Below are 22,883 nucleotides of genomic sequence, written 5' to 3'. Positions count from 1 at the left end.
TGTAGACCCACATTCTTTTTGCAGGTGCAAACGCGTAGAAATTTTGCACTCTGGATCAAAAAATAATAATAATTTTCTGTAAGATCCCATAGAAATTTCTAGCTCTAAAACAGTGTTCCTGGGAGACTCCAAATCGGTGTACAGCAACACGGGATATCAGGTAAAAGGAACATCATGAAGTTTAATTCACCCACAGATGACCCTTCTTGTTTAAGCAAGAACTTGCTTCCCTTTGTTACCTACAATTCAAATACCCAATTGCTGGATGTTCTGCAACATGGATAAAGTTGACGGTGACAATCTTCTTGAAAGTTGATAATTTGATTCCCCCCCACTGGGGGCTGCAGCATGTACTAGCCAAATCAGCTTTAAAGCTAGTTTTCTTGTTTAATCCATACACAGTTCACAAAGTTTTTTTTTTCATGAAGCTCATTAGGCCTTTTATATCTAACCAGATTCATACCTGACTTTGATGAGACCAGAAGTAGTATTTTTGCTCATTTTCTGGGTTTGTTTTGCTTTTAATTGAATAGAGTAGAGACGAGTGAAGGATCTAAGAGACAAAAACTCAGGAATCTGGTGTCCGTGCTGCTTAACACTAAGGTTATGCAATATTAAGTAACTTTCTCTAAGAGTTTACCAGAATAAGGACAGAGGAATGCTTGAGAGAGATCTGTGCAGCTGTTTTGATGTGCCAGACTGCAAGAAAGTTATCATGCAGTTAACCATAAATGAAGCAAAATAATTTCGTTTGGGGTGGTAGAATTCAGCACCCTACAAGCTCTGCGTACAGACTTAGAAGGATAAACAGAGTGAAGTAGTCTATAAAAATAGCCTTTATGTTTGATTGCCTTGCTTGACTTTCACATAAAGCATCAATTTCTAGCTTTTGCCCAGAGCCAGGGTGAGGGATTTATTAAATTAGGCGTATTGAGTCATTATGGCAACTTCCTTCTCTACCTGTCGTCTCATCTCACCCGGCCAAATCGGTGTCCTGTGTCAAAGTACGTAGTAACCGTGCTGTGTTGCCAGGAGATGCTTTTGGTGGGGGGCTGAATTATTTTAGTGTCCATGGAAGATATGGCACTTCCTAAATATTAGTTTGTGGAAGGATTGAGGAGCAGCTTATATTTCTTAGTAGAGGGATGAAAATTCCTGGCTTGTACATGCATGGTTAAATATTTAATTAGATATCTGGGGATGCTTGCTTTAGTTCATTTATTGCTAATTTATAGAACTGAGTAGAAATTATTAAAAATAACAGCAAAGCTTCCCAGGCTACCTTCCATAACTGTTTTGAGTTTCAAATTAAAATCATATAACAACATCTTGTGACACTGTAGCTGTCCTAGATTTTCCTGCCTATTTCTGATTTTTGTAATTGCCACCATCTTTTTAGCTGCATTGCCAAAATTGATAGTATTTCACCTACCAGCAGGGAAACTGAGAGAGAATTTTTATTCTTTCTAAACAATTCTGTTTAAGAGAAGATGTACCGAGCTGGGAACAGGTTGTCCCAGGCCATGACTTCATCCCTTCAACTCGTTTATTTCTGCTCCAGCAAAAATATTTACTGATTTTGCAGCTGAATTAACCAGGAGGCTGCATCAGGATACTTCTAGGAGAAATAGGATAGGAATTTCGGGTTCATTTACACAGGCACGCTACCCCAATGTACTGAGGTCTTGTCTACCACATGGAAATGCCTGGCATAGTCACCTTATAACAACATTTTTCTTTCATTGTCTACTTAATATGTGTATAAAATGTGTTGAACCTCTCTCTAATAGCAGATTGAAATAAGGGCAAAGTACAGGAGAGGTCTGTTTAGCAGGTTGGATGTGCAAGTGCTCAGGCTGACTGATGACTCCTGCAGAACCCCTTGTAACATGTTTTCAAATCTTTTATGCCAGCCCACTATTCCTTCTGAACACTTCTCTTGATTTACATTAGTTTACACAGTGAGGGAAAAAAAAAAAAATCTGTAACAACAATTTTTGTAACAGAAAGTGAGAACAATCCGTCAAAAGTGGTGTGACATGCAATAAAACTCAGGTTTTCAACATTTTGGCTACTTTCCGTACAGGGGCAGATTTGGAAATTAAGGTGTGTGCATCGAAGTCCAACAGCTTTAATAAAATACAGATGACAGCCAGTACCCTTGATTTTTCTGACTTTGCAGGACCAAAGACACATCTTTGTGTAAACAGATAGAGCTAAAATTCAACCAAAGCACATTTAGTAGGATTTGTTGATCACTTGCTTATCAAATGAAAAAGTAGCAGTGCATGTATGTGAAGTACACAGGCGTAAGAGCGTGTTTATTATGCATTATCTACTGTTGTCAGTATATGAAATTGGATAGTAATTGTTAAAAAGGTTACCATATGCTCACTAAAAGACAAAAACACGGTTGCACAACATTTGTAGATAGTCTTGTTTGGGGTTTTCCTGTGTTCCTTGTTTTCAGTAACTCCACCAGTGTGGACTCAGAGCCTGTGCTCACTTAATGTAGCGGTGAGACAGGAGCTGTTGTGTTCCAGGGTATTTTTTTCTCAGTTCAGTGGTAGTTCTAATCAAAACTTCCATTGTGGTAAAGAAGATTTTTACTGCAGTTACTCTAAACATGATATGACAGCCTAAACCAAGTGAAGGTGAAATTCAGCTGTTATCCAGCACAGTGAAGATGCCTGCAAATCTGAAATATTTATCAAGCGAGCCTCTTTTGGCTGAAAATATACTGTAAGTTCCAAAAATTTTCTCCAGCAAATTTGCACTACTGTTGTCCTCTGGCACTGTATTTGCCGTATGAAAAGGGCACAATTCCTGCATCAATTCCTATTTACCACTAATTTTTATTATAGTAGTAAGTAGGAATGTGTGCAGAACTGTTACTGTCCTGCAAGACTTTTTGAGATTTCTCTGAATTGTGAAGAAAAATGAAAAAGTTTGAACTGATGTTTGTGGATAAAGAGTAGATCAGCCAAGACCTTGTATTTTTACTGCAGAACAAATTCCAAATGAAAATAAAACTTTAATTGAAAATGTGTTGAAATACATTTTTAAATAATTTTCATTGTTTCAAAAGGTCAAAAAAGTGCAACAGCTTACCCTTTCTAACCCTCAGTGTTGGCATGGACTAATCAGTATTTTCTAATAGAAGATGTCCCATGGAAAAATTTCTGCCTGTTGTGGTATTAGCAACTGGATTCTGGTATGCTGATCACAGACACTTTTTTGTCACTTTTAGTAACACGAAACCTGGCAAAAAGACTTGCCCAGCTTTCTTAGCTTTCCAAGTTTGGGTCAAGAGTCATTACTGCAATATAACTAGGGCAGTGAGCAAGTTGTTGTTTTTCTGGAGAGGACAGAGAGCAGATAGCCAAGGATTTTAGACTTTCTGGAGACAGTGCTGGCATTAACATTGGCTGCAGAAGTGGCCAGAACTGTCATGTCACCGTAGTTTTCCTTTAAACCAAGGAGCAGCCTGGTAGGAAGCGTTACGTGAGTCGTCGCACCTACTGTTGAGATGCGAATGCAAAATGAACATGGATGAATGCAGCTTCTGCAGCCTGGACAAGAGCCGCCCATTTGGGCTATTTGCAGTTCTGGTAGAAATGCTGAAAACGCTTGTACGTATAAAGTAATTGTAATTCACCTTTGCCTGTGTTTTTCTTTCCAGGTGACCATTTCCTTGCAGCGGATCACACAATTCATCCAGGGCGATGTTATTCTAATAAACCGCTACCACGGCTGTTTTCTTGCGATGGTTTGCTAAATGGGTTGCCTTGGTTTGCTCAAAGCAATAACGCTTTAATACTCTTCTCTCCATCCCAGAGGGAGCACGCTTTCGCTGAACGGCAGTGATGCAGAGTCCACTGCAGACCATCTGAAAGGGGCCGCGGGTCCTGCGAACAGAGGCGATGTTTCCATACCTTCCCTCCGGAGGTCTCCGGCACTCGGCACGCGCAGCATGACTGCGGATTATAGCAGGGTCAGTACAGGGATGTAGAGCTGACGCCAAACAAGGTGACTTGGCGGGTATCTGCCCTGTTAGATCGATTTGTAGCCCAGAAAAGGCAAGCCTGACAGAGGTGATTTTGGTTCTTCCCTAATTCTGCTGGGACCAGTGAAGATCTCTACTAGAACAGAATTTGTCATGCTCTGTCAGTGATGTGGGTTTTGGTTTGGCAGACATTTTTCTTTTGTCTAAAAATTGCTCTTAATGTCCAGCATTACATAATGGGTAACAGATTCTGAACGGGGAAGCACAAGGGATGTGAGTAAGCATTTCTGGCACTTCAGGGCCTTGAGTAAGTGCTGTGAACTAAGGATGTGACTTTCAAGCGTGCGGGGTCCAGCATGCTCCCACTGACTTCTAAGGGAAACTTTGCAAGCTCAGCATTTACAGAAGATCAGGTCAGGCTAATTTTAGTTTTTTCTGGATTTGGACACTGGCCTCTGCATAAATTATGGCATAACACAGAATGTGTGCTAGACGCTTTATCAAAACAAAATGTGGGATTCCTCTTCCCTGCTGTTAAGCCTCTTGGGACGTAGGTGGCCACGTCTGAGCTAGCCGCCTTGGCTGTTTGGTAATAAGCAGAAGGATGCGGCTCATCTGGCCAGAAGCAGACACTCTCCCCGGTCCCAGACAGCCTGCCTGTTTGTCAAGCCGTTCCTCTTGGCTGTGCACTGAGACACCCATCCTGAATTCATTTCAGTCACCCCTCTTAAGAAATCAGGATTGGACTAGCGAGTTGTTCAGAGTTGCCAAAACTTAAGTGTACAAGGAAAGTGAAATTTATAGTCAGAGGTAATGCCTCTTACCATTAATGTTTGGAAAAAAGTAGATAAGCATGTGAGATCAGAGCCCTGTTGAATGCATCAGTTTTTTTCTAACCTCAAATACTTGGTCTAATTGTTTTTCCCAATAAAAAATAAGTTAGTATATATGAAGGGCAGTTTTGGGAGCTGTAAATAAATTAATAGTTGTTTTATTTATATTCTTGTTGGCACACAGACTGACTTGATTTCAAGTGCATTAGATTTGGTTGAAAAAGGCCGATCCATTTAATTTAGTTGGAGTGATGTTGTTAGGTATTCCTTTACAGGAAGGCAAAAAGCCATAATGATGTCAAGCATATTGGCTTTATTTAAGGGTTATACTGGCGTAATTTAATTAGTTCAAGTCCACTTGGTTTTACCCTAGCTGAAATCATTATGCCGGTGTAGAAACAATAGGTTTTGTCTTTTCTTTCTTTTTTTTCTTTCTTTTTTTTTTTTTTTTAAATTTCTAAGCTAAGTGAACTTTTAATGGATTTGAGTGTTTCACTTCCCTCCTCTCACTCCTGATGCATTGCTCTGTGATTCTTCAGTTGCAAACTCAGAATGTATGCATGAATCACATCTTTGTGCAAATTTTATGCATGATCTGTGCTAAACGAAGCAGATTAGATAGTAATCTAAATATATTCAGTAATAGACTGGATGCTAAAGGAGCTTTGGAACTAATAGAAATGACACTTTTGTAGACTGATAGTGAATAAGCTTGCTTTTTGTATTTATGGGGTGTGCATTTTTTCTTATTGGGCAGGACCCTGGCTTAGAAAATGGCATGATTATTCCAGCAAGTGAAAGTGTACCTGAAGATTTAGTAAAGAAGCACTGTAGGAAAGCATCTGGAACACCTTCCATTGCAGTTTCTAGGGTATCTTTGTCATCAGGCAAGTATTAAGTCTTTTCCTTCTTTCTGCCAGCCTTTATTATCAGAGGATTATTCCTATTCTTGTGACTCTGCTCCTTTTGTTTTTAAAGCACATTGACAGATGTAAGTTTCATAAATTTGTTCATATTCATTCTGAAGATTCTTCCCTTTTACTAACCAAATTTATACCACTTCACAAGTTTTACGTTTGAAGAAGTGGTAATCCTAACCACAGTAATGTTGGCACAATGTTAGTACTAGGTAAATCACAGGCTCTTAGAATTGGTACGAGATTTTATTCATAATTGCACATTGTTAAATCACTGTCTGTGTGGTCAGCTGTATAAAATACTACCTATCTCCGATCTGTATAAAATACTACTGTGCTGCTGCCGTTACATTTCACACCCACTTTGCCCAGAAGCAAATTTGGGAAAAAATTCAGATATAGACTTCATGTCATTTCATTTTCATACGTGATACAGCAAACCAGTCGATTCATCTGTAATTTACCTCATTTCATTGGAGGCTATTAGGTGAACGAGGCTCGCACAGGGAGGTGCTGTCAGAGCCACTTTGCAGCAGTGGGAGGAGATCCTCCTTTTCCTACCTGAAATGGGAGGCAGGAGCGCGTTGCACTCTTCTGCTTCTCCCACGCGCTCGGCCGGCTTCTTATAAGGCTAACAGAGTGGGTCCAGATTGACAGGTTTCTCTCTGAAACACAGCAGGGCTCACTTTATTTCAGCTGAATTTAGCCCAAAGCAGAAACCTAGTGATGTATCCCACAGAGCTAATCAAAGGAGATAATGTTCTTCACCTTAGATTTTCCAACTTGAAAGCATCAGTGTTTCTTTGAGAATACTGTACGGTGCAACTCCAGGCAGAGGTGTTACAGACTGCTACTTTATGAAGTGAAAATTCTCCTGTTTCTGCTACCTTATAAAATAAAGGTTTTCCTAATAGAAAAGAACAGGCCACATGTTACCAAAGCAGATGGATGCTGAGCAAAATTGCAGGCAACCTGGGAGCGGGCCTCAGACTCCTCATTATCTCCGTGTTGGAGCATCTCAAAGGACATTAAGTTCAGGAGAGTGACTTTTCCTGTCACATCATCTATAGCCCAGGTAGAAGATGAACAGTTAAAAACTTTCCAGATTCCTACCTGCAGGATCTAAAAGTATTCTCTTCCCCCTCTTTCTTTCTCAACACAAAAGATTTATATGGAGAGGACTAAGAAAATCTTTCTCCAAGACATCTAACAAGTCTTCTGCCTATTGAGTGGATGTGTGACCTGTAGGACTGAAAGAAACTTGTGCGGGTCTCGAGACTTGTTTGCTTCCTCCTCCTTTCTGCACAGGGAGCACCAGTAATGGCAGAAGTACTTTCTGTGTCTATCTGTATCCCTAGTTGCTTAATTCTGTAGCAGGCGCTGGGGAGAGTTTGGTGGTGGTGCCAGATGTGACAGTCACTGTGAACACTTGGACTGCAAGTTTTGCAATATTCCGGGCTGATAGGCCTACCAGAGAAAGTCAAAACCTTGATCTATAATGTCATCCACAGGAGACAATTACAGCAGATAAATAGTGCAGGGGAAGAAGTATTGGCCAGAAGGCTGAACAGCGTCAGAAAGCATATTTTTCCATTTATCATATTGATGTTCAGTTGTCATAGAGTTTGTGACAGATACCAAAAATATTGTTTTGATGTTTTTTTCTTAAAAAACAATTGGGTTTGAGACAACGCTTGTTAAAGTGTGGAAGATGAAATGGAATGTTTTTGTACAAATTATAGCAATCATTTTAATTGTTTTTATCTTCCAGATCGTAGCCGATCGGAGATAGATTTGAGTGAATCTTTCTCTGAAGGAAATGAGGATACTCTGAGCATAAGAAGCAAATCTGTACCTAGTGCCTTAGATCAGGAACTGGTGAGTTATAAATACATAAATGTTCATCTGGTGGAAATCCTGTTTGTTCAGACTTATGAAATCAGCACTGTATGTATATCTATGTAAATGATAAGTAATGCAGAGCATTATTTCAGGGATATTTGATGAGTTTTTAAACAGCTTTATCCTCTGAGTATGTTGGCTATAGAATGATTCCAATGAATAGTCATGGTTACAGTTTGTTATTGATTTGCTGTTTTTTGAGTTTACAGGTGAAAGAAATCTGGCCTGAAAATAAATTTCAGGCACTATATTACACATGCTCCAAAGTTCTGTTAATTCGTACTTTCTCAGATTGTAATTCTGATCCTGAGAAATACTATACTTTAAAGGCTTTAATCTTTGTCTGGTTTTGATTTTTCCCCTCATATATATTTTTAGCAAATGAAGCCCCAACTTTCTGTTCTGTCACTGTTGCTCTCCTCTTCTTCCTGTTCACTGTGTTCTCCCAAACGTCTCCGTGCCTTTTTCTATGTATCCTATGGGCTGCGTTTCCTGAAATGATTCACGGCTTCCCTCTCCTCTTATGCACATATCCAAGATACACAAGTTGCAGATGTGCATCAATGCTATAATAGAATTTCAAAGCTTGTTAAATATGCATGAGGGGGGAAAAAAAGAAGTTATTTAAGTAGTTCTTCATCTAATCATAGTTCTGGAGTTTCCAAATGTGTGCTTGTAGCTTAAAAAAGCCATAACCCTCTGCATTATGGTTTATGCATTTTGTCTATTGTCATAGTCCTTCCCTACTATCTGCTCTTTTCAGAAGAGCATTGGTCATGGGAGGTGTCTCCCCTTCTTATAGCATTTGATACTTCTGGCTTGGTGGAAGACGACGTGTTGGGATTCCCATCTGTTTTCTTGGATTGTAAGCACTCAGAGAATTTGCCTGCAGCATTGTTTTGTTTGGGTTAATCTTTAAGGAAATAAAAAAAGCCCTTCCTGTGTGTCAGATTTCTGTGGAAGAAAAACTTCAAAAATAAGTGGTTTATTTTTTAATTGTAGTAAAGAAAAAGGTTGTGTTCTCGATTAAGAAACTGGAAAATATTGTAGAAGAAAAGCATAAAATAAGAAAATACAAACTTTAAATATCTTTACATCGGTTTTCTGCTCTAATTGTACCAGGCACTGTAGTTACCACTTAGGGATTTCTCTGAGGCAGGTGCCAGAGATGCGAAATCCAGAGTGGTTTTCTGTTCTTTGATTTTTGTCTTCCTCTTATTCAGAGGGGTTTGGTTTTTTCCCTTCTTTTCTTTTTCTTTCTTGCTGACTCTTGCTTCAGTCTTGCTGACTGAATGAAATTTCAGATTGCATCTCAGCAACTCTCTAGCTTCTTTGCGAACATCGGAGACCTCTCTTGTGGCATAACTTTGATTTAGTTGCTCTGGGGTCTGTGAGAGTGCTAATTCCCCTTTAAACTTCGTTCATAACAAGGTTCATAGATCTCTGATTCTACCCATGTCCTCACTTGCTCTGTCTTATGAAATCAATTGATTGCATTCATGAGCTTTAGTGTTACCATATTTTTTTAGGGTAGTTTGACTCACAGGAGTCCTTCAGAGTCTTGCCCTATATTCATTATGGATGCAGTGTTTTGGGATAAAAGTTGTATTCCTGCTGCAGCTTAGTTTATTTGGTGCTTGTATCTTTATAAGAGGCAAAAAGAAAGATACCTGACAAGGATAACAACAGCTCCTGCAGCCTGAGACAAGTCACACCGCGTTTTCTCCTGGCTAGCTGGTGGAGCTAGCTGAGGTCCTTCAGTCTCATTCCTGGGTGATTGGAGCTGACGGCAGTGGTGTGGGAGATGGCACGTGTCAATAGGATACGCAGATTGCTGGAATTTATCAGCTGAAAGGGTGGAAAACCACTTTTTAGCTGCTTTGCTCCCAGCTTTATCAGGAAAACCCATTACACATGCAGAGGGATCAGCTGGAAAATTGAATGGGTGTTTTGCTTCTCTAACTTGACGTTGCTCTTGATAGTGAAAAGGGACGACCCCTAGAAACCCGCGTACTGTATGTAGTACGTACTTTCCAAGGAGCGTGGGGAACCAGTTAAATCTAGTGTTGTGTTCAAGTGGGAGCACCTTATCTAGAGAGGTGTGTGTTGAATTCCTGACCAAGTAGTGTTCATTACATGCTCAGTTGCTTTATTAGAAGTAATTGGATAATGTGCATTTTATAACCCCCACTGGAGACTATGAGATTAATGTCCTACTAGCTCTAACTTTAATAAGCTAATAACACTAACCAATGGTGTAGTTGCAGTTCTGTAACACCTCCTGAGAAACATAATCGTTGTGGTGCAAAATGAATTAAGAGCATAGGTTAAATGTTAACTTTTTTTTTTTTTTTTTTTTTTTTTTTCAGTTTTAGATATCTGCTTGCAGACAAAAATTGGTACTCAGCTAGCTGTTGCTAGGACTCTTGGTGAAGTACTGTTAACCTTTGAGTGTCTAGACCTGAAACACCCCAGTCTGAAGATGTTGCCTTACTTTTTTTGTCCTGTATTTAATTATTCAGCAATAAAAATGTAGTATTATTTATTTTAAAGTCCACAGGTATGGACAGTGTAAATGAAAGGATTTTGCATGTGTTACCAGACTTGCTTATTCCTGTTGTATGGGCAAGAAAGAAAATTGTGTATTCTTGTGCCAAGTTTTAAACTTGAGTACCTCACTTGAATTCTGAAGTCAGTGAGGAGAGTAGAAGTGAAGAGTGGGGTGGGGTTTTTTGTTTTTATTTTAGGGGTTTGGGGGGGTTACTTTTGAAGGATTCAGCTCTATCTGTTTCCCTGAAATAGTTGCTCTGTTGCCTGGGTCTCCATGGACTTTTTCCATAGAGTATAAAATATCTTTGACTTCTTTTTTTCTGTGGGGTAGTAACAGTGCCCTGAATAGATTCGAAACAGAAGATACCAGCAGAGGAAACTCATTGTGAGAACATGAAGCTAAGAGGAATATTTGCTTCAGTATGTAAATTTTGGTCCCAAATAGAGTGATGGCTCATCCTGATTTCCTTCTGCTCAATATTAAATATGCAGTTACAATTGGAAAGTACTAATAGAAAATTTTGCATCACTTTCAGCTGGCTTTATTTCAGTTCAGTCACTGGAACAAAGGAGAAGAGATGTAACAGCTAGTTTTATGCATTCTAATGATAAATGCTCTGCAGGTCTTTACATAAACTGTGGCAGTTCAACTCTCCAGCAGCATTTCTTTGCTCTATTTTTCCTGATTAGCATAGAAGTCTTTGAGACTCCTGAGTCTGAATACAGTACTTCTGTGTTTAGTTTAAGAGAGTGATAGTGACTAAGCAATAGAGTGTGAGGTAGGTTACCACGTGAGATTTTTATATCTGCAGAGCACATATAAGGAATTTGAATATTTGACGTCCATTAAGACTAAAAGCAGAATCTTTCAAAATACCTGCCATAAGATTTAAGGAAACGGTTGAAATTTCCAAGCTACACATAATAGGATAATAGCTGTCTGTTGTGTTTCTTTTTCCTTTAACTTTTACTTAAAGTTAACAGTCCTATTAGAACCATCAACCAGATTTTAAATATCTTTTTAGATTTGCTTTATTGCTATGTTTAAAAAATGAAATTTTTTTTCTGTATATGAGCTAAAGATGTTACAGTTCAGTCTGACTTACTAAAACTCAAGCATACGAAGCTGTGCAATTACTGATTTTTCCTCCTTTTTTTAAAAATTATTAAAATAATATAGGAATTTAATTATTTTTAAAACATGCACATCATCTGGGTTTTTTTGTTTACCCCTCAAATATATTCAGTGTGTATGATGGCAGGACAAGTTTCTTCCCATGTGGTCTGACAATAACCTGGGGCTTTCAGCACTGCCTGTTAGAAAGTGGGTCTGTGTTAATGATCCTGTTCACAAAATTGTTGCCTGTCACCAAAGACAGTGTGAAAGGGTGCAAGTGTAATGCAAATTGTGTGCTTTTCCATTTGTGTGAGTGTGACTGATATAAATATGGATAATTGGAAAAATGGATTGCTGGATTGTAAAAAATATGTCCCATAAAAACATGGATCTTGGACTGTAACCAAGAAATCAATCATCTAATGGTTTCTGGCTACAAACCAGCATCAATGATCCCCTGGCCCCTGGTATCTGACCTTCATTCACTCGTTTCTTTCGTTAAGATTTGAAAAAGTCTCGCCGTGTCCTCCTAAGATTTCCAAACCTGAATTCCTGAATGCAAATAGTAGTAAGTAGAATAAGGTAACTCACATAGGATTGTTAGTAGGCATGGAAGTGGGTTTTGTTTATGTGCGCAGTTGTTGGCCGTGCAAAGGTATGCGCCTCCAGAATAAGAGTATGTGTGTCAAGTTTTTCAGTTCTTAAGCAATTGAACCCTGATACCATAACAGCGTCTTTTCTCCTTACGCTGTGTGCCTGTGCAAAGGTGTGGAAAATGTAAATCAAAATTCCTCTAGAGATTAGGATTTTGAATGCATCCTGCACCATCTTCCTAAAGTGGAAAATGTATGAAACAAAACTAAGCTACAGAAGCTGACCAAATACGGAGCAGAACACGACGACTAAAATGCCTGTTTGTCATTCAGGATTATCTGGACGAAACAGAAGAAGACATTGATGACATAGTGGCCTCTCGTTATTCAAGGAAACACGGACATTTGACAAGTGGATTATCAACAGTAAGATCTTGAGTAGAAAACATGCTTTTTCCTTCCACAAGAGACCATTGTTCCTCCAAAATGGAGTTTAACTTCATACCGCTTAGCAGCAGATCATCTTTCATCCTCCACTTGAGAAACATCCTTTAACATTTAGATAGTTTTTCTATTACATTTTTAATGCTGTTCAAAGCTAAAATTATGTTCTCTGAAGTGCATGGAAAGAGAAAACCGTTTTGCATACTCGTCAGCAGATTTCCTCACATGCTCAGGTTACTACCAAGCTGACGTGGAGAAGGCAAACCATAGGTGTTTGCAGTACGTGACTGCTCAGCTTTGCAGAGGACCACTTAATCTTAATTTACTTGAAACGAAGAGAACAAGGCTGTGGCGGCATCTTCCATCTCAAACCACTTTCTGATTGTTCACCTTCTTGGGACACAAATACTCATCTGCGTGTTTGCATGCATACCACTTCTGTAACATCATTGTCCATCCCCCAACCCACCTTCTCGCATTCTTCATGACATGATTGCTCTGCCATCCACATCTGAAAAGTATTTCTCTTTACAGTGAGGAAGGAGATGCTTGGGGATTTTGGTTGGTGATAACTTCTCTACCTTCTGCAACAATTGTAGTATTTTTCTGTTACATCCTTTTGTTTCTTGTCATACCTACAAACTACATACTGTAGATGTCTGAGTCTTGCAGTTGTCTAATTGTTGCAAGTTAAAGTTGGTTTTAAAAGGATAGCTGCATTTTCAGCTTGTAACAGGTGCTTGAGATGCAACAAAAGTGGTATAACGAGCCTTATGCAGTTCATTATGCAGTCTTGTTGACTAGGAAAGAAAATGGATGATAAAAGTAGCCTTTAACGTGCCTAGTTTATGACTACATGCTGCGTATCTCATCTTTGGGATCTGACACTTAGGATGTGGGCAACTTATAGCATCTTCAGAAAAGTCGCGGAGCCCTCTCTGGCCACTCTTCTTTATGACTTGTGCCTAAGAATAGCTCTGATCAGCATATAGAGTATCAGAAAACTGCAACAAACTCTAGGTAGAAGATGAGAGAGTTGAAGAGGATGAAGAGAGATGAGGAGTGTGTATGCTAAAAGGGAAGAGAGAATTTGGTCCATGACAGTAACCAATGAACTGTCCTTTCTAGACTGCAGCCCTGTTAGTCCCCATGCAAGCAGGGCCCAGGGAATGCCCACTTAAGTTCTTGATCACAAAGGGATGGAGTTGGCTGAATCCAAGTTTGGCTTACCTGGGGAGGAGAAAAGGCTGAGCAAATTGCTGTCACAGAGTATTTTGGTGTCTTAGATCTGGCCGTGTCCAGACCCTTTTCCCTTCTGATTTGTGTAGTTCACGGAAACGGACGCAACAGAGATGGGTGGCACTCCACACCAAATCAGACTTGAGCAAACGTAGCCTGATGACGCTGGTCTAATTAGACCCACTTACCCAAGGTTGACTATGACTCATTGTCTCCAATGCTTGCTGGTCCCATGGATTTTATAGACAGAATTACTTTTATTTCTTCTGAATATTGATATGAAGGTTGCAGGTGCTTAAGTGCTTTCTCGTTTAGGCCACTAACTGGGGAGCTGCATTTAGAGAGCCTTCCCTCTACGTGCTGTAGGCAGCATTCCGTCTGTGCGCTGGGTTTTGTCCTTTGCTGTGGATTTCCCTTTGACCTTTTTCTTAAGCAGAGCGTAGCTTTTCCAGTGCTGTAGGTTTGAGATAATCTCACATCTCATCGCTCTCGTTTCTCTGTATTCACCATGACATGATTTTTAATGTCACTGCATGCTATGTTAATGGCAAAGTTGTGAATGGCAAGCTGCTTCTCCCTGCAAGAGCAGGTCAGTTTTGCAGGTTCTTTTTTTATTCCCCTTAAGCGTGTGTTACCAGTTACTAACATTGCCCCTCTCTCTTGTTTTTGCCTTAAGTCTTTGAGCCTTCTGCACTGTATGGATTTTTTTCATGTGCTTATCTGTCAAATGACTGTGTACTATTAAGTTGCATTGAAATAATGTTATTAATGAATAGTAGGCTCTAACTGCATGTTTTTTCTTTGTTTTTTCTTTCTTTTTTCGAATATGAGAATTTAAAGTACAGTATGGGTACTCTGACAATGAGCATTTGAGGTAAAGGAAGAAATATCTCAAAGGGTAAATATACTTGAAATCTACCTTTAATATGAGTGAGCAAAAATGGAAATGGAAAGTGACATTGAACAGGAACTGTATCTCAGCATTAGGATATTCTTCTTTGTGTTTTCCGAAAGCTAATGCACGAACTGTGTATTTAGTTTTCCCTGCATCCTTCACTGATTCCTCTCCTAAACATATTGATGTGTTGTTGTCAAGACCCATTACATCAGTAAGACTGAATTGTTCAAGTGCCTTACTGCAGCAATAAGATATGCTGCAAAACAAATATAATTCTTAGTGAGGTACTAAAAGGAGGCTCCGCACCCTCCATATGTGGTGGTTGTTTACTACTTACGAAACTGGAAAACAAGTAGATTTCTTAAGGACGTTACATTTAGCGTATGTAATGTCCAGTGTAAATGCCACAGAACAGAGTCTGTGGGGAAAAAAGTCAAGTATATCAAATACTTCTACTAAATTTGTGTCATTTTGTGGTTTGTAAGCAATTCAGATATTGTGTTTGCATAAATTCTAGGGTCAGAGGTCATCTATTTGTTTAGGACTTTCTGTGGGGTTTTTTTTTCCCAAATCATTTATCCCTTGCTGCCCACTTACCTAAAGATCAAGAAAAAGAATGTTTGGATTCAGCAGAGAACAACTCGTGCACTGCCTTGTGTTGGTATAACCTTGTTTGTTTTCTGAAGTGGGCACACAAATTGTTACGTTCCTGTTACAGGCATCATTTAGGCATTTTGTAGCACATACTGGGACTGTTAAGTTCACTGACAGTGTCCAAGGATACCTATTTTCATGTATGCTAGAGGTGGAAATGCATAAATGGTAAAGGCTGGAATTTAGCTCGAGGCATGTTAGGAATAGGAGGAAATAGGACGCATTTGTCGTTGTGCGTTGCTGATTCTCCAGTGATTTTAACCAGTCCTCTTTGTGGAATTTCAGCAATTGTACAAAGGAATAAAAGGACAAGCATTTTTCTTTTTTTTTTAAATGAAGGATAAAGAAGGCCAGCAGAAATACAAAAAGCACCCTTTTTTGCTTTTTTATTATTCCGACTTGATGTATAAAATTAACTTTATGGATAATGATTGCTTGTTCTGGTTTTTCATGTCTGGTGGTGTTTACCATATTGACACAGACCTGCTTATCCTTTCAGCTTTCTTTGCTGCAGGGCCCTTAGGCAAGGTGCTCAAAGTGTTGAGTTTTGCCACAGACCAATTCTTTTTGTGTGGTTCTTCCCCATGACTGTGCTCTTCCTTCCTCCCTGCAGCCAGTAAGGAAGGAGGTAGCTCAAGATGTAGTTTCCCTCGAGCTCGTTGGTGAGATTTCCAGATACTGCTCTGGCAAGCAGAGGGGGAAAAATGTTTCCCCCAGTATTCTATTACTGTATTTTTTTCCCAAAGAGTGACATATTTAAACATTTGTGCGTGTTTTTATCTATTCTTACAAACTCCACAGAGAAATTGCAATTTCTTACAAAGGCGCCAATCCTGCAAATACATGAATACTTAGCTTTTGACTAGCTTAAGTGAGAATTGACTTCGTGCAGACATAAATGAGGACAAATCCAAATCTTCTGAGTTGGTGTTCTAAAATGTAATTTGTTTATTTTGATACAGCAGATACTTCATTTCTATTTAATTACCTTGAGCCATGTGTCCTTCAATACTTGAAGTACATGGAAAACACGTAGCTTTTCTCTGATTTGGTGATACCTTTTCCTTTCTTGCTTGTTATGGCTTTGCAATACAAACTTCCTTTACCTGTCTATATAGATAAGGATTTATCACTGCACTTATTCTCTCTTATTGCAGCTATCTAATGCTCTTTTCTCTTGACCTTTTGCACTGCCTTCTTTAAAGAACTCCCCAGAAGGCTCTGACAGAAAATGGACGTATTTAAATGTGCCTGAAACAGATGGTGATACTGTGAGTTCCCCTGAATCCTCTGCTTAGCTTACTTTTAAGTTTTCTCTCTCTTTTCTCCCTTTGTGTTGAAGACTATACCTGTGTGTCTTGCAAGGTTCCTATGTGTTAGGATTTAGATGGTTATATATGTTTTTGAGCAATCTTGATCGATGACTCAAAAGAAAACATTCATCTGATTTCTTGAATGCCTTTGGTTCTGGCAGCGTGCATATTGCTCTGGTTTTCTTTAAAAATATTTAGTTCTCTCCTGATTGTAATCTTTTGGATGAGGAAATCCTCATAGCAATACTCTGTATGGTATGAGTGAACAAAAGAGATTGGGGTGTGATGTATTACCCTGCAGTGGAAAATTTTGTGGGGTTTTTGCTAAATTTTTTTGGCTTTAGGAAAATTGCTGAAATGGTGGCTATGGAATTTTGCTCATTCTTTTAGAATTACTAATGAGAGGTGGGTGTTGCTTTAAACAAACATGCTTTTCTACCATCTCCATTATGGGAAGCATTCTTACAACTTTTTCTAATGGTTCTGTCAGCAGTTGTCTTATGAGACTCGTTATAAATTAGGTGGACAGCTGAGCCAGAAAGGTGATGTTTTTTTCTTCCCCCCCCACCCCCCCCCTGCTTGGGACTTACAGGAGCTTACAATTTATGTAGCCTGTCTGCTCTTCAGTTCATGCATGGATTAAACAGTGGTAATTTAGATTTAGTCATGTTTATAAATAGGTTTGAGTCCTGCATGGAAAAACATCAACTGTCTAGACATTTAAGCTATTATTAATTACGGTTCTTATTCCCTTTTACATCAGATAGAAGCAAGTGGTATTTCTGTTCTATGATACATCTGTTTTCATAGCAAGTCCTAACAAGTGTGACAATATTGCAAGGCTGTGTCTGTATGAAAAAAGCAGAGTCTGGAAATGAGTAATTTGTTTAAGCCTCTAAGTCCTTTTTCTCTCCCCTTCCAGACTAGCATTAACAGCATGCTGAGTGTATATAGTGAAACTGGTGACTATGGCAACGTGAAGGTCAGCGGCGAAATCCTTCTCAACATCAACTACAGCTACAAAACAGGTGCCCTCAACATCCTGGTAAAAAGTTGCAGAAACCTGGCTGTTGCAGATGAGAAGAAGCAAAGGACTGATCCGTAAGCAGAGAGAAGAATTTCCTTTCAGGCTCTGCTAGGGGTGTCCTTCACCACGTCACGTGCAGTGATGTAGCCTAGGGTTGTGATGTGAGCCTGAGAACTCGTAGGATGATCCAGTTGGTACAAGCCAGTGTTTTGATGATGGCTGGGTTTGGATTCCCTGTGGGAAATGTGTTTTCGATATGTTTCTTAGGGCAACGTGTGCTGTTCTGGGAAAACAGTAAGATTACTTAAATTATCAATCTGTTTGATAGCAATCTCCGCAAAAGAGCAAAAAATATGAAGGAATAGGGAAGCTGAATTGATTTCTTACTTCTAGAATCAAAACTAAAGTATATGAGAGGAGTGATGTTTGGGAGGGAGGGAGGGATAGAGAGAACTTCCGTTTCACGCATCCATAGATACACTTTGCAAGGACCATGTTTTCTGAGATTCTCATTATAGTTTTCAGTATAATGTGTAAATTCTCTCATCAGGAAGTAATAATTAGTGTCTCTAATCATATGTGATCCTATCGTATGCAAGGTATGAAGTTTTTCATTCTCTTGTATTTTCAGTGTATGTATTTTCACGTGTAATCAGTCAGTAATCGTATACTATAAAAGGGAAAGTGTTAGGAAAGCTTTCTGCATTTCTGAGGGCAAGTAAATTAATTTAGCTCTGCCTTTTGTTATTCTGATCTATCTGAATAACATTGCTGTATTTGTAGATAAAGACCATGCCTTTCAACATTTCACATATTGTCTGTTACATGCGTACATTGTTTAGATTGCAGAAATTAATTTTCTCGTATGTGTTGCCAATGTAGCAATGTCAGGTCCTTGCTCAAACTGGTCATTTTTATTCCTTGCTAATAATGTACTACTTGATCTGCAGATATGTCAAAGCATACCTTCTGCCTGATAAGTCCCGCCAAAGTAAACGCAAGACCAAAATTAAAAGTAACAGCACCAACCCAGAATTTAATGAAACGCTGAAGGTGAGAACACTGTCGCGCTCTCAAGCCATGATGAATGTTCTGCTTGTGTTCACAGGCGTTTTCTTTAAGTGTTCCAGTATGGGGATTAGAATTTGGAAGAGATGCCTCAAAAGGACTGTATTTAAGCAAAAAACAGTCTAGTAATCCTATGAGTTGTAATTTCTGGCTTTCAGCATTGAGGAAGTGTTTTTGTTTGCTTCTCCCCTTTACAGGCAAAACTTCTATTAGTTTCCATAGATCTCTTTCAAAACTGCTGATGTTCTTGTCTAACCTGAGCTCAGAGATGTTAAAAGCACCTTAAAGATTTTGTAAGCCCGAAGTTAGCAACTGATGCTGAAATAGAGCTAGGTTAAAACTTCCCATCTAAGTGATTTTCAAGAGAAAATAACCTTTTGCAGTAAAATCTGAATTTCTCTGGAGGTTTTAATTTCTTTTTAGAGCAGAACTGACTTTGATAAGAAAATTCCAACAACGGCTTCTTGCCTTTCTCAAAAGCTGTGGTAAAGTTCATTTTCTGTTGCAAAAGGCAATGACAGATTACTTCCTTGAGGGCTGGTGGAGCAGAGCGCGCAGGCTCTTCTTTCCTTGCCTTTTGCCCACGTCCACTTCAGAGGCTCAACTATTTTGAGCTCCTCACGAGCTGCTTATTCACCTCCTTGGCCCTGTGGTGCAGGTGGGAACGGCAGAATTTCTGCCCAGTTCACTACCTGTTTGGCACGTGGACCACAAGGTTCCTGGTGATTGCCCTTCCTTGTCGATTGACAAGATTATCCCAGCTGGCCGTCGCGAGGCTAGAAACTCTTTTTAGTTTCTCCTGAAATTTATATATATATTTTTTTTTTTTTATTTCAGTGATGTTTTAAATAAGTTTCTTATAATAGAGGCTAACAGATGTTCCCTGGCCAATATACTTGGCTTAACCTGGCTACAAAACCATTTTGCAGATTTACACACACTTGGTCTGGCCAGACTGCTTGCCAAGGGAGAGTCTTCTTATATAGCTTCATTTTTAAATGGTTTATAGTAAAGACTTGCCTGAACTGGAAAAAAAAAAAGTGTTAGACTCTATTTAGCAAGGAAAATAGCACTAAAGATGTTTGCTAGTAGGGAGCTTAGTGAGGATAGGATCTAGGGGCTTGCTAAAAATGCAAATTGTAACAAAGATGGCTTACTTGAATTGTAGGTAGGTAAGCAAGAGCTGCATCTGCTCGCCTGAACTATTACTACTGTTAGAAAAGAAAAATAATTAAATGTCTGTATCTTCCCTCTTTGACTTTTATCCATTGTTGCTAAATATGACACCTCTCACAGTGGAACTGTTGGCATCTAGGATTAAGCATTTTAGACATACTTATACATGAATAGCCTACTTGGGTGGCTCGCCAACTGACTTGACTGTTTCAGCCTTTGGAGAATATGTGTCTATGTCCAGACGTTGTTCTTGATGCAAAAAAGAAGACGTCTGGGTCTCCTCAGCTAACACTAGGAGAAGGGTGAATTTCAGGGAATTAATGGGCCTTTTGCTAAAAGCAGAGTATGCAGAGCTACAATTCCAGATGTTCATAGTTTTCTGTGTATTTTCTAGAATATGATATTTCTTCAGAGGAGTTTTTTTAATAGCTTTCAAAACCAACAATGGTTACTAAGACTGAGACACTTGGTGAGTGCTTTGCAGGTGCAGTTTTACTTGTTTTGAGAACAATTTTTTGTAAGTTACAAAGATACAATTGAAAAGGAGAGGAGGACACTTTCTAGGAAGTCGTGTACAGCAGACTCTCTTTAGGGATGAAAGAATTAGTGGGGTTTCTTCTTACAAACTAAACTTTGATGTTCTGCTTCATTTACATAAACTTACAAGGAATTAACAGGATCGTAGTTTTAAGCATCATAATTTTCTTTATAGTCATAAATACCCAGTAAGTAATACAGAAAAAACACATTCGTTATAGTAACATTAATTACCATTGGATGCATACTGCAAAGAAAAGAGTTAGGTTTAACATTAACATTATGAGCTTTCTAGCTAGATCAATCTCGTTCGCAAAGAAAACAAATCTCTCTTTCATGCTTCATTTGTTAGCTGCTGTGGGCTTCATGAAATTGAACTAGAGTTGTAAAAAGCTCCATGGAAACTATTATTTTTGCTTATTCTGAGAGTTTCTTTTTCTCTTCTTCTGTTGGTAGTATGTCATCAGTCACACGCAGCTAGAAACCAGGACCCTGCAGCTTTCTGTCTGGCACTATGACAGATTTGGACACAACAGCTTCCTTGGGGAGGTGGAAATTCCATTAGATTCCTGGAACTTTGAAAATCAGGGCGATGAGTGGTTTGTGCTCCAGCCCAAGGTAAGGGTTTCCAGGGGGCAGTGAAAGTGTTGCGAAGCAAATTTAGCAAGGCTTAGTTATTTTTCCTTTGGAACGTGTTTATAAAACAGTGACTTTTTGAGTGTCTAATATGGTAATAAAAATAATATCCGTGTTCTTTATTCAATCAAAACATACTGGTTTTAAAGTCTTCATGAAAACTTTACACGTGATTAGCTACTTAAAACCAAACAAAACCACCCCACCTTTTAAATAAACTCTAAGTTCATCTTGTAATAAATGGCAGTGGAGAAATGGCCTTGCAAAGAAATTGATTATTTTTAAAAAACAGCATGTAAGCCAAAGGACTTTTCTACCACTCCCCCCTACCCAACCCTTAACAGTTTATTAAAGAAACAGATCTTCTTTGTTTCATTTCAAAGCGCTTCACACTTTTCAGCTGTGACAAAATGACTTATTAATCTCTTATTCACCTTAACCTAGGACGGTACAAGGTAAGGCTTCTCAGCAGGCAAATCAATTGGTCTGTGAAACAGGACTTGCATTGTACTTAGCTAAGGATAGGATGACTTCTGTCTCTAGGGCACCCCCTGCTTTGGCAAAGGTGTTTATTTTTGGAAGAGATTCCAAGAGCTATTGTAAGCTAGAGGATTAAAGGCTTCTGCCTTGCTTGCTCCTGCAGCAGCCAGAATCCCCAGAAATTCCAGTGGTTTAGATTGCCATTTCAGAAAGTGTATTTTTGTTGCTGCAGAAAAATCCGAGGTTTTACTGCAAGTGATGTGGAGAGAGACTCAGATGACTTGTTTGCTCTGTGTTCATTATTTTTAAGGAAATAGTGTTATGTTCGGGGGTTTAGGAGGGAGTGGTTGATTTGTGCCTTTCTCAGTTGGGCGATGGATCTGATTGCTGTATAATTAATTTCTAGGTATAGCCCTTTGTGAGGCTTACATCTAAACTGTCACAAATTTATATTTTAGTAAATAATTTGCCAGAAGATATGTAAGGAAATTGGTTTCTTCTTTGAACACTTAAACACTTCACACTTTATAAGTGGCAAGAAAGATCCTTCCCAGTTTCCTAGTTCAGCTTTGTTAATAAGGGTGACCACCAGCTCTTCCTTCATGGTCCAGATGAGGTGAGACCAGAACGAGAAAGTGGCTAATGATGGGCAAACACGTTTCAGTCAGCACTGTGTCCACGCCAGGATTATACAGTCCTCCTTACAAGCTTGCTTCGTGTCAGTTACTTTTGTTGGGTCTGCTCTTGAAGTAGAAGAAATGTCTACTACATCTGTGTCATAGCTCTGGCTGGTGTCCGATGTTGCTCTTATTTAGTACCCTCCGGTCTACAACAATAAGATACACATCTAGTATTTGTTTTGCTTGGAGTTTGTATGCAATGTTTGTCTGAAATTGGGCTTCTTATCATGCAGTAGTCTTTGTCATCTCATTTCAATCTTTGGGGAGGGGAAAATAAAAAAAAAAAGACAGTCATGAAGCTCTCCTGCTCAGGAAAAAAGTAATGAGGCGCTAAGCATTTCAGCCATTCCAGCTGGAAGGTATTGTCTGATTATTTCCAAACCCATTAAAAGGATTTTTAAATGAGTTCTTTTTTTACCAAAGAAAGCAAACACAGAATTGGTCTTGTCTGCCTCCTAAGTTGTTATAAATAATGTTTCTAAACTTAAAATGCTGCTAAGATTTTTGATCAGCAAAGATAATAAAAAGAAAAAATCAATTATTGTATTTTGAATTTAAAAAAAAAGCACAGGTTAATACACATGCAAAGTACATGGTGTTCTCCTGTATGATCTGCATGATAGAGACAGGAATGGCAGTGAAACATTTCCCAGGTTTTATTACAGTGCTTTATTTGTTCTATCATGAATAATTTAGCTGCTTTAGTGAAAAGGTTGGAGACTTTAGACCTGTTTCTTCTATGAGCATTGAATGTCTGTTTTCAAGATGAGTGTGGTTAAATCAGAAAAAGAAGAGAAAATAGTTCTGTGGTGA

The 22,883-nt window shown here is 39.0% G+C and overlaps 1 protein-coding gene across 6 annotated transcripts in view; it reads left to right on the top strand.

Moving 5' to 3' along the window:
• The window catches only part of SYTL5 (synaptotagmin like 5), a 92,968-nt gene that overhangs the window by 58,121 nt on the left and 11,964 nt on the right, over positions 1–22,883 (top strand). For 4 of the 6 annotated variants that reach the window (XM_030020709.1, XM_030020710.1, XM_030020711.1 and 1 more), the window contains 8 exons: positions 3,838–3,994; positions 5,597–5,726; positions 7,528–7,634; positions 12,252–12,344; positions 16,359–16,424; positions 17,389–17,567; positions 18,444–18,546; positions 20,731–20,892. In XM_030020709.1, the coding sequence (XP_029876569.1) occupies positions 3,838–3,994; positions 5,597–5,726; positions 7,528–7,634; positions 12,252–12,344; positions 16,359–16,424; positions 17,389–17,567; positions 18,444–18,546; positions 20,731–20,892 (997 nt within the window). The remainder of the gene's footprint in view (positions 1–3,837; positions 3,995–5,596; positions 5,727–7,527; positions 7,635–12,251; positions 12,345–16,358; positions 16,425–17,388; positions 17,568–18,443; positions 18,547–20,730; positions 20,893–22,883) is intronic. The other 2 variants (XM_030020714.1, XM_030020715.1) reach the window with 2 other exon arrangements.

Source organism: Aquila chrysaetos, chromosome 7 (genome assembly GCF_900496995.4).
Source record: "Aquila chrysaetos chrysaetos chromosome 7, bAquChr1.4, whole genome shotgun sequence".
NCBI classification, from domain to species: Eukaryota; Metazoa; Chordata; class Aves; order Accipitriformes; family Accipitridae; genus Aquila; species Aquila chrysaetos.
This window is presented reverse-complemented; position numbering and strand designations above follow the sequence as displayed.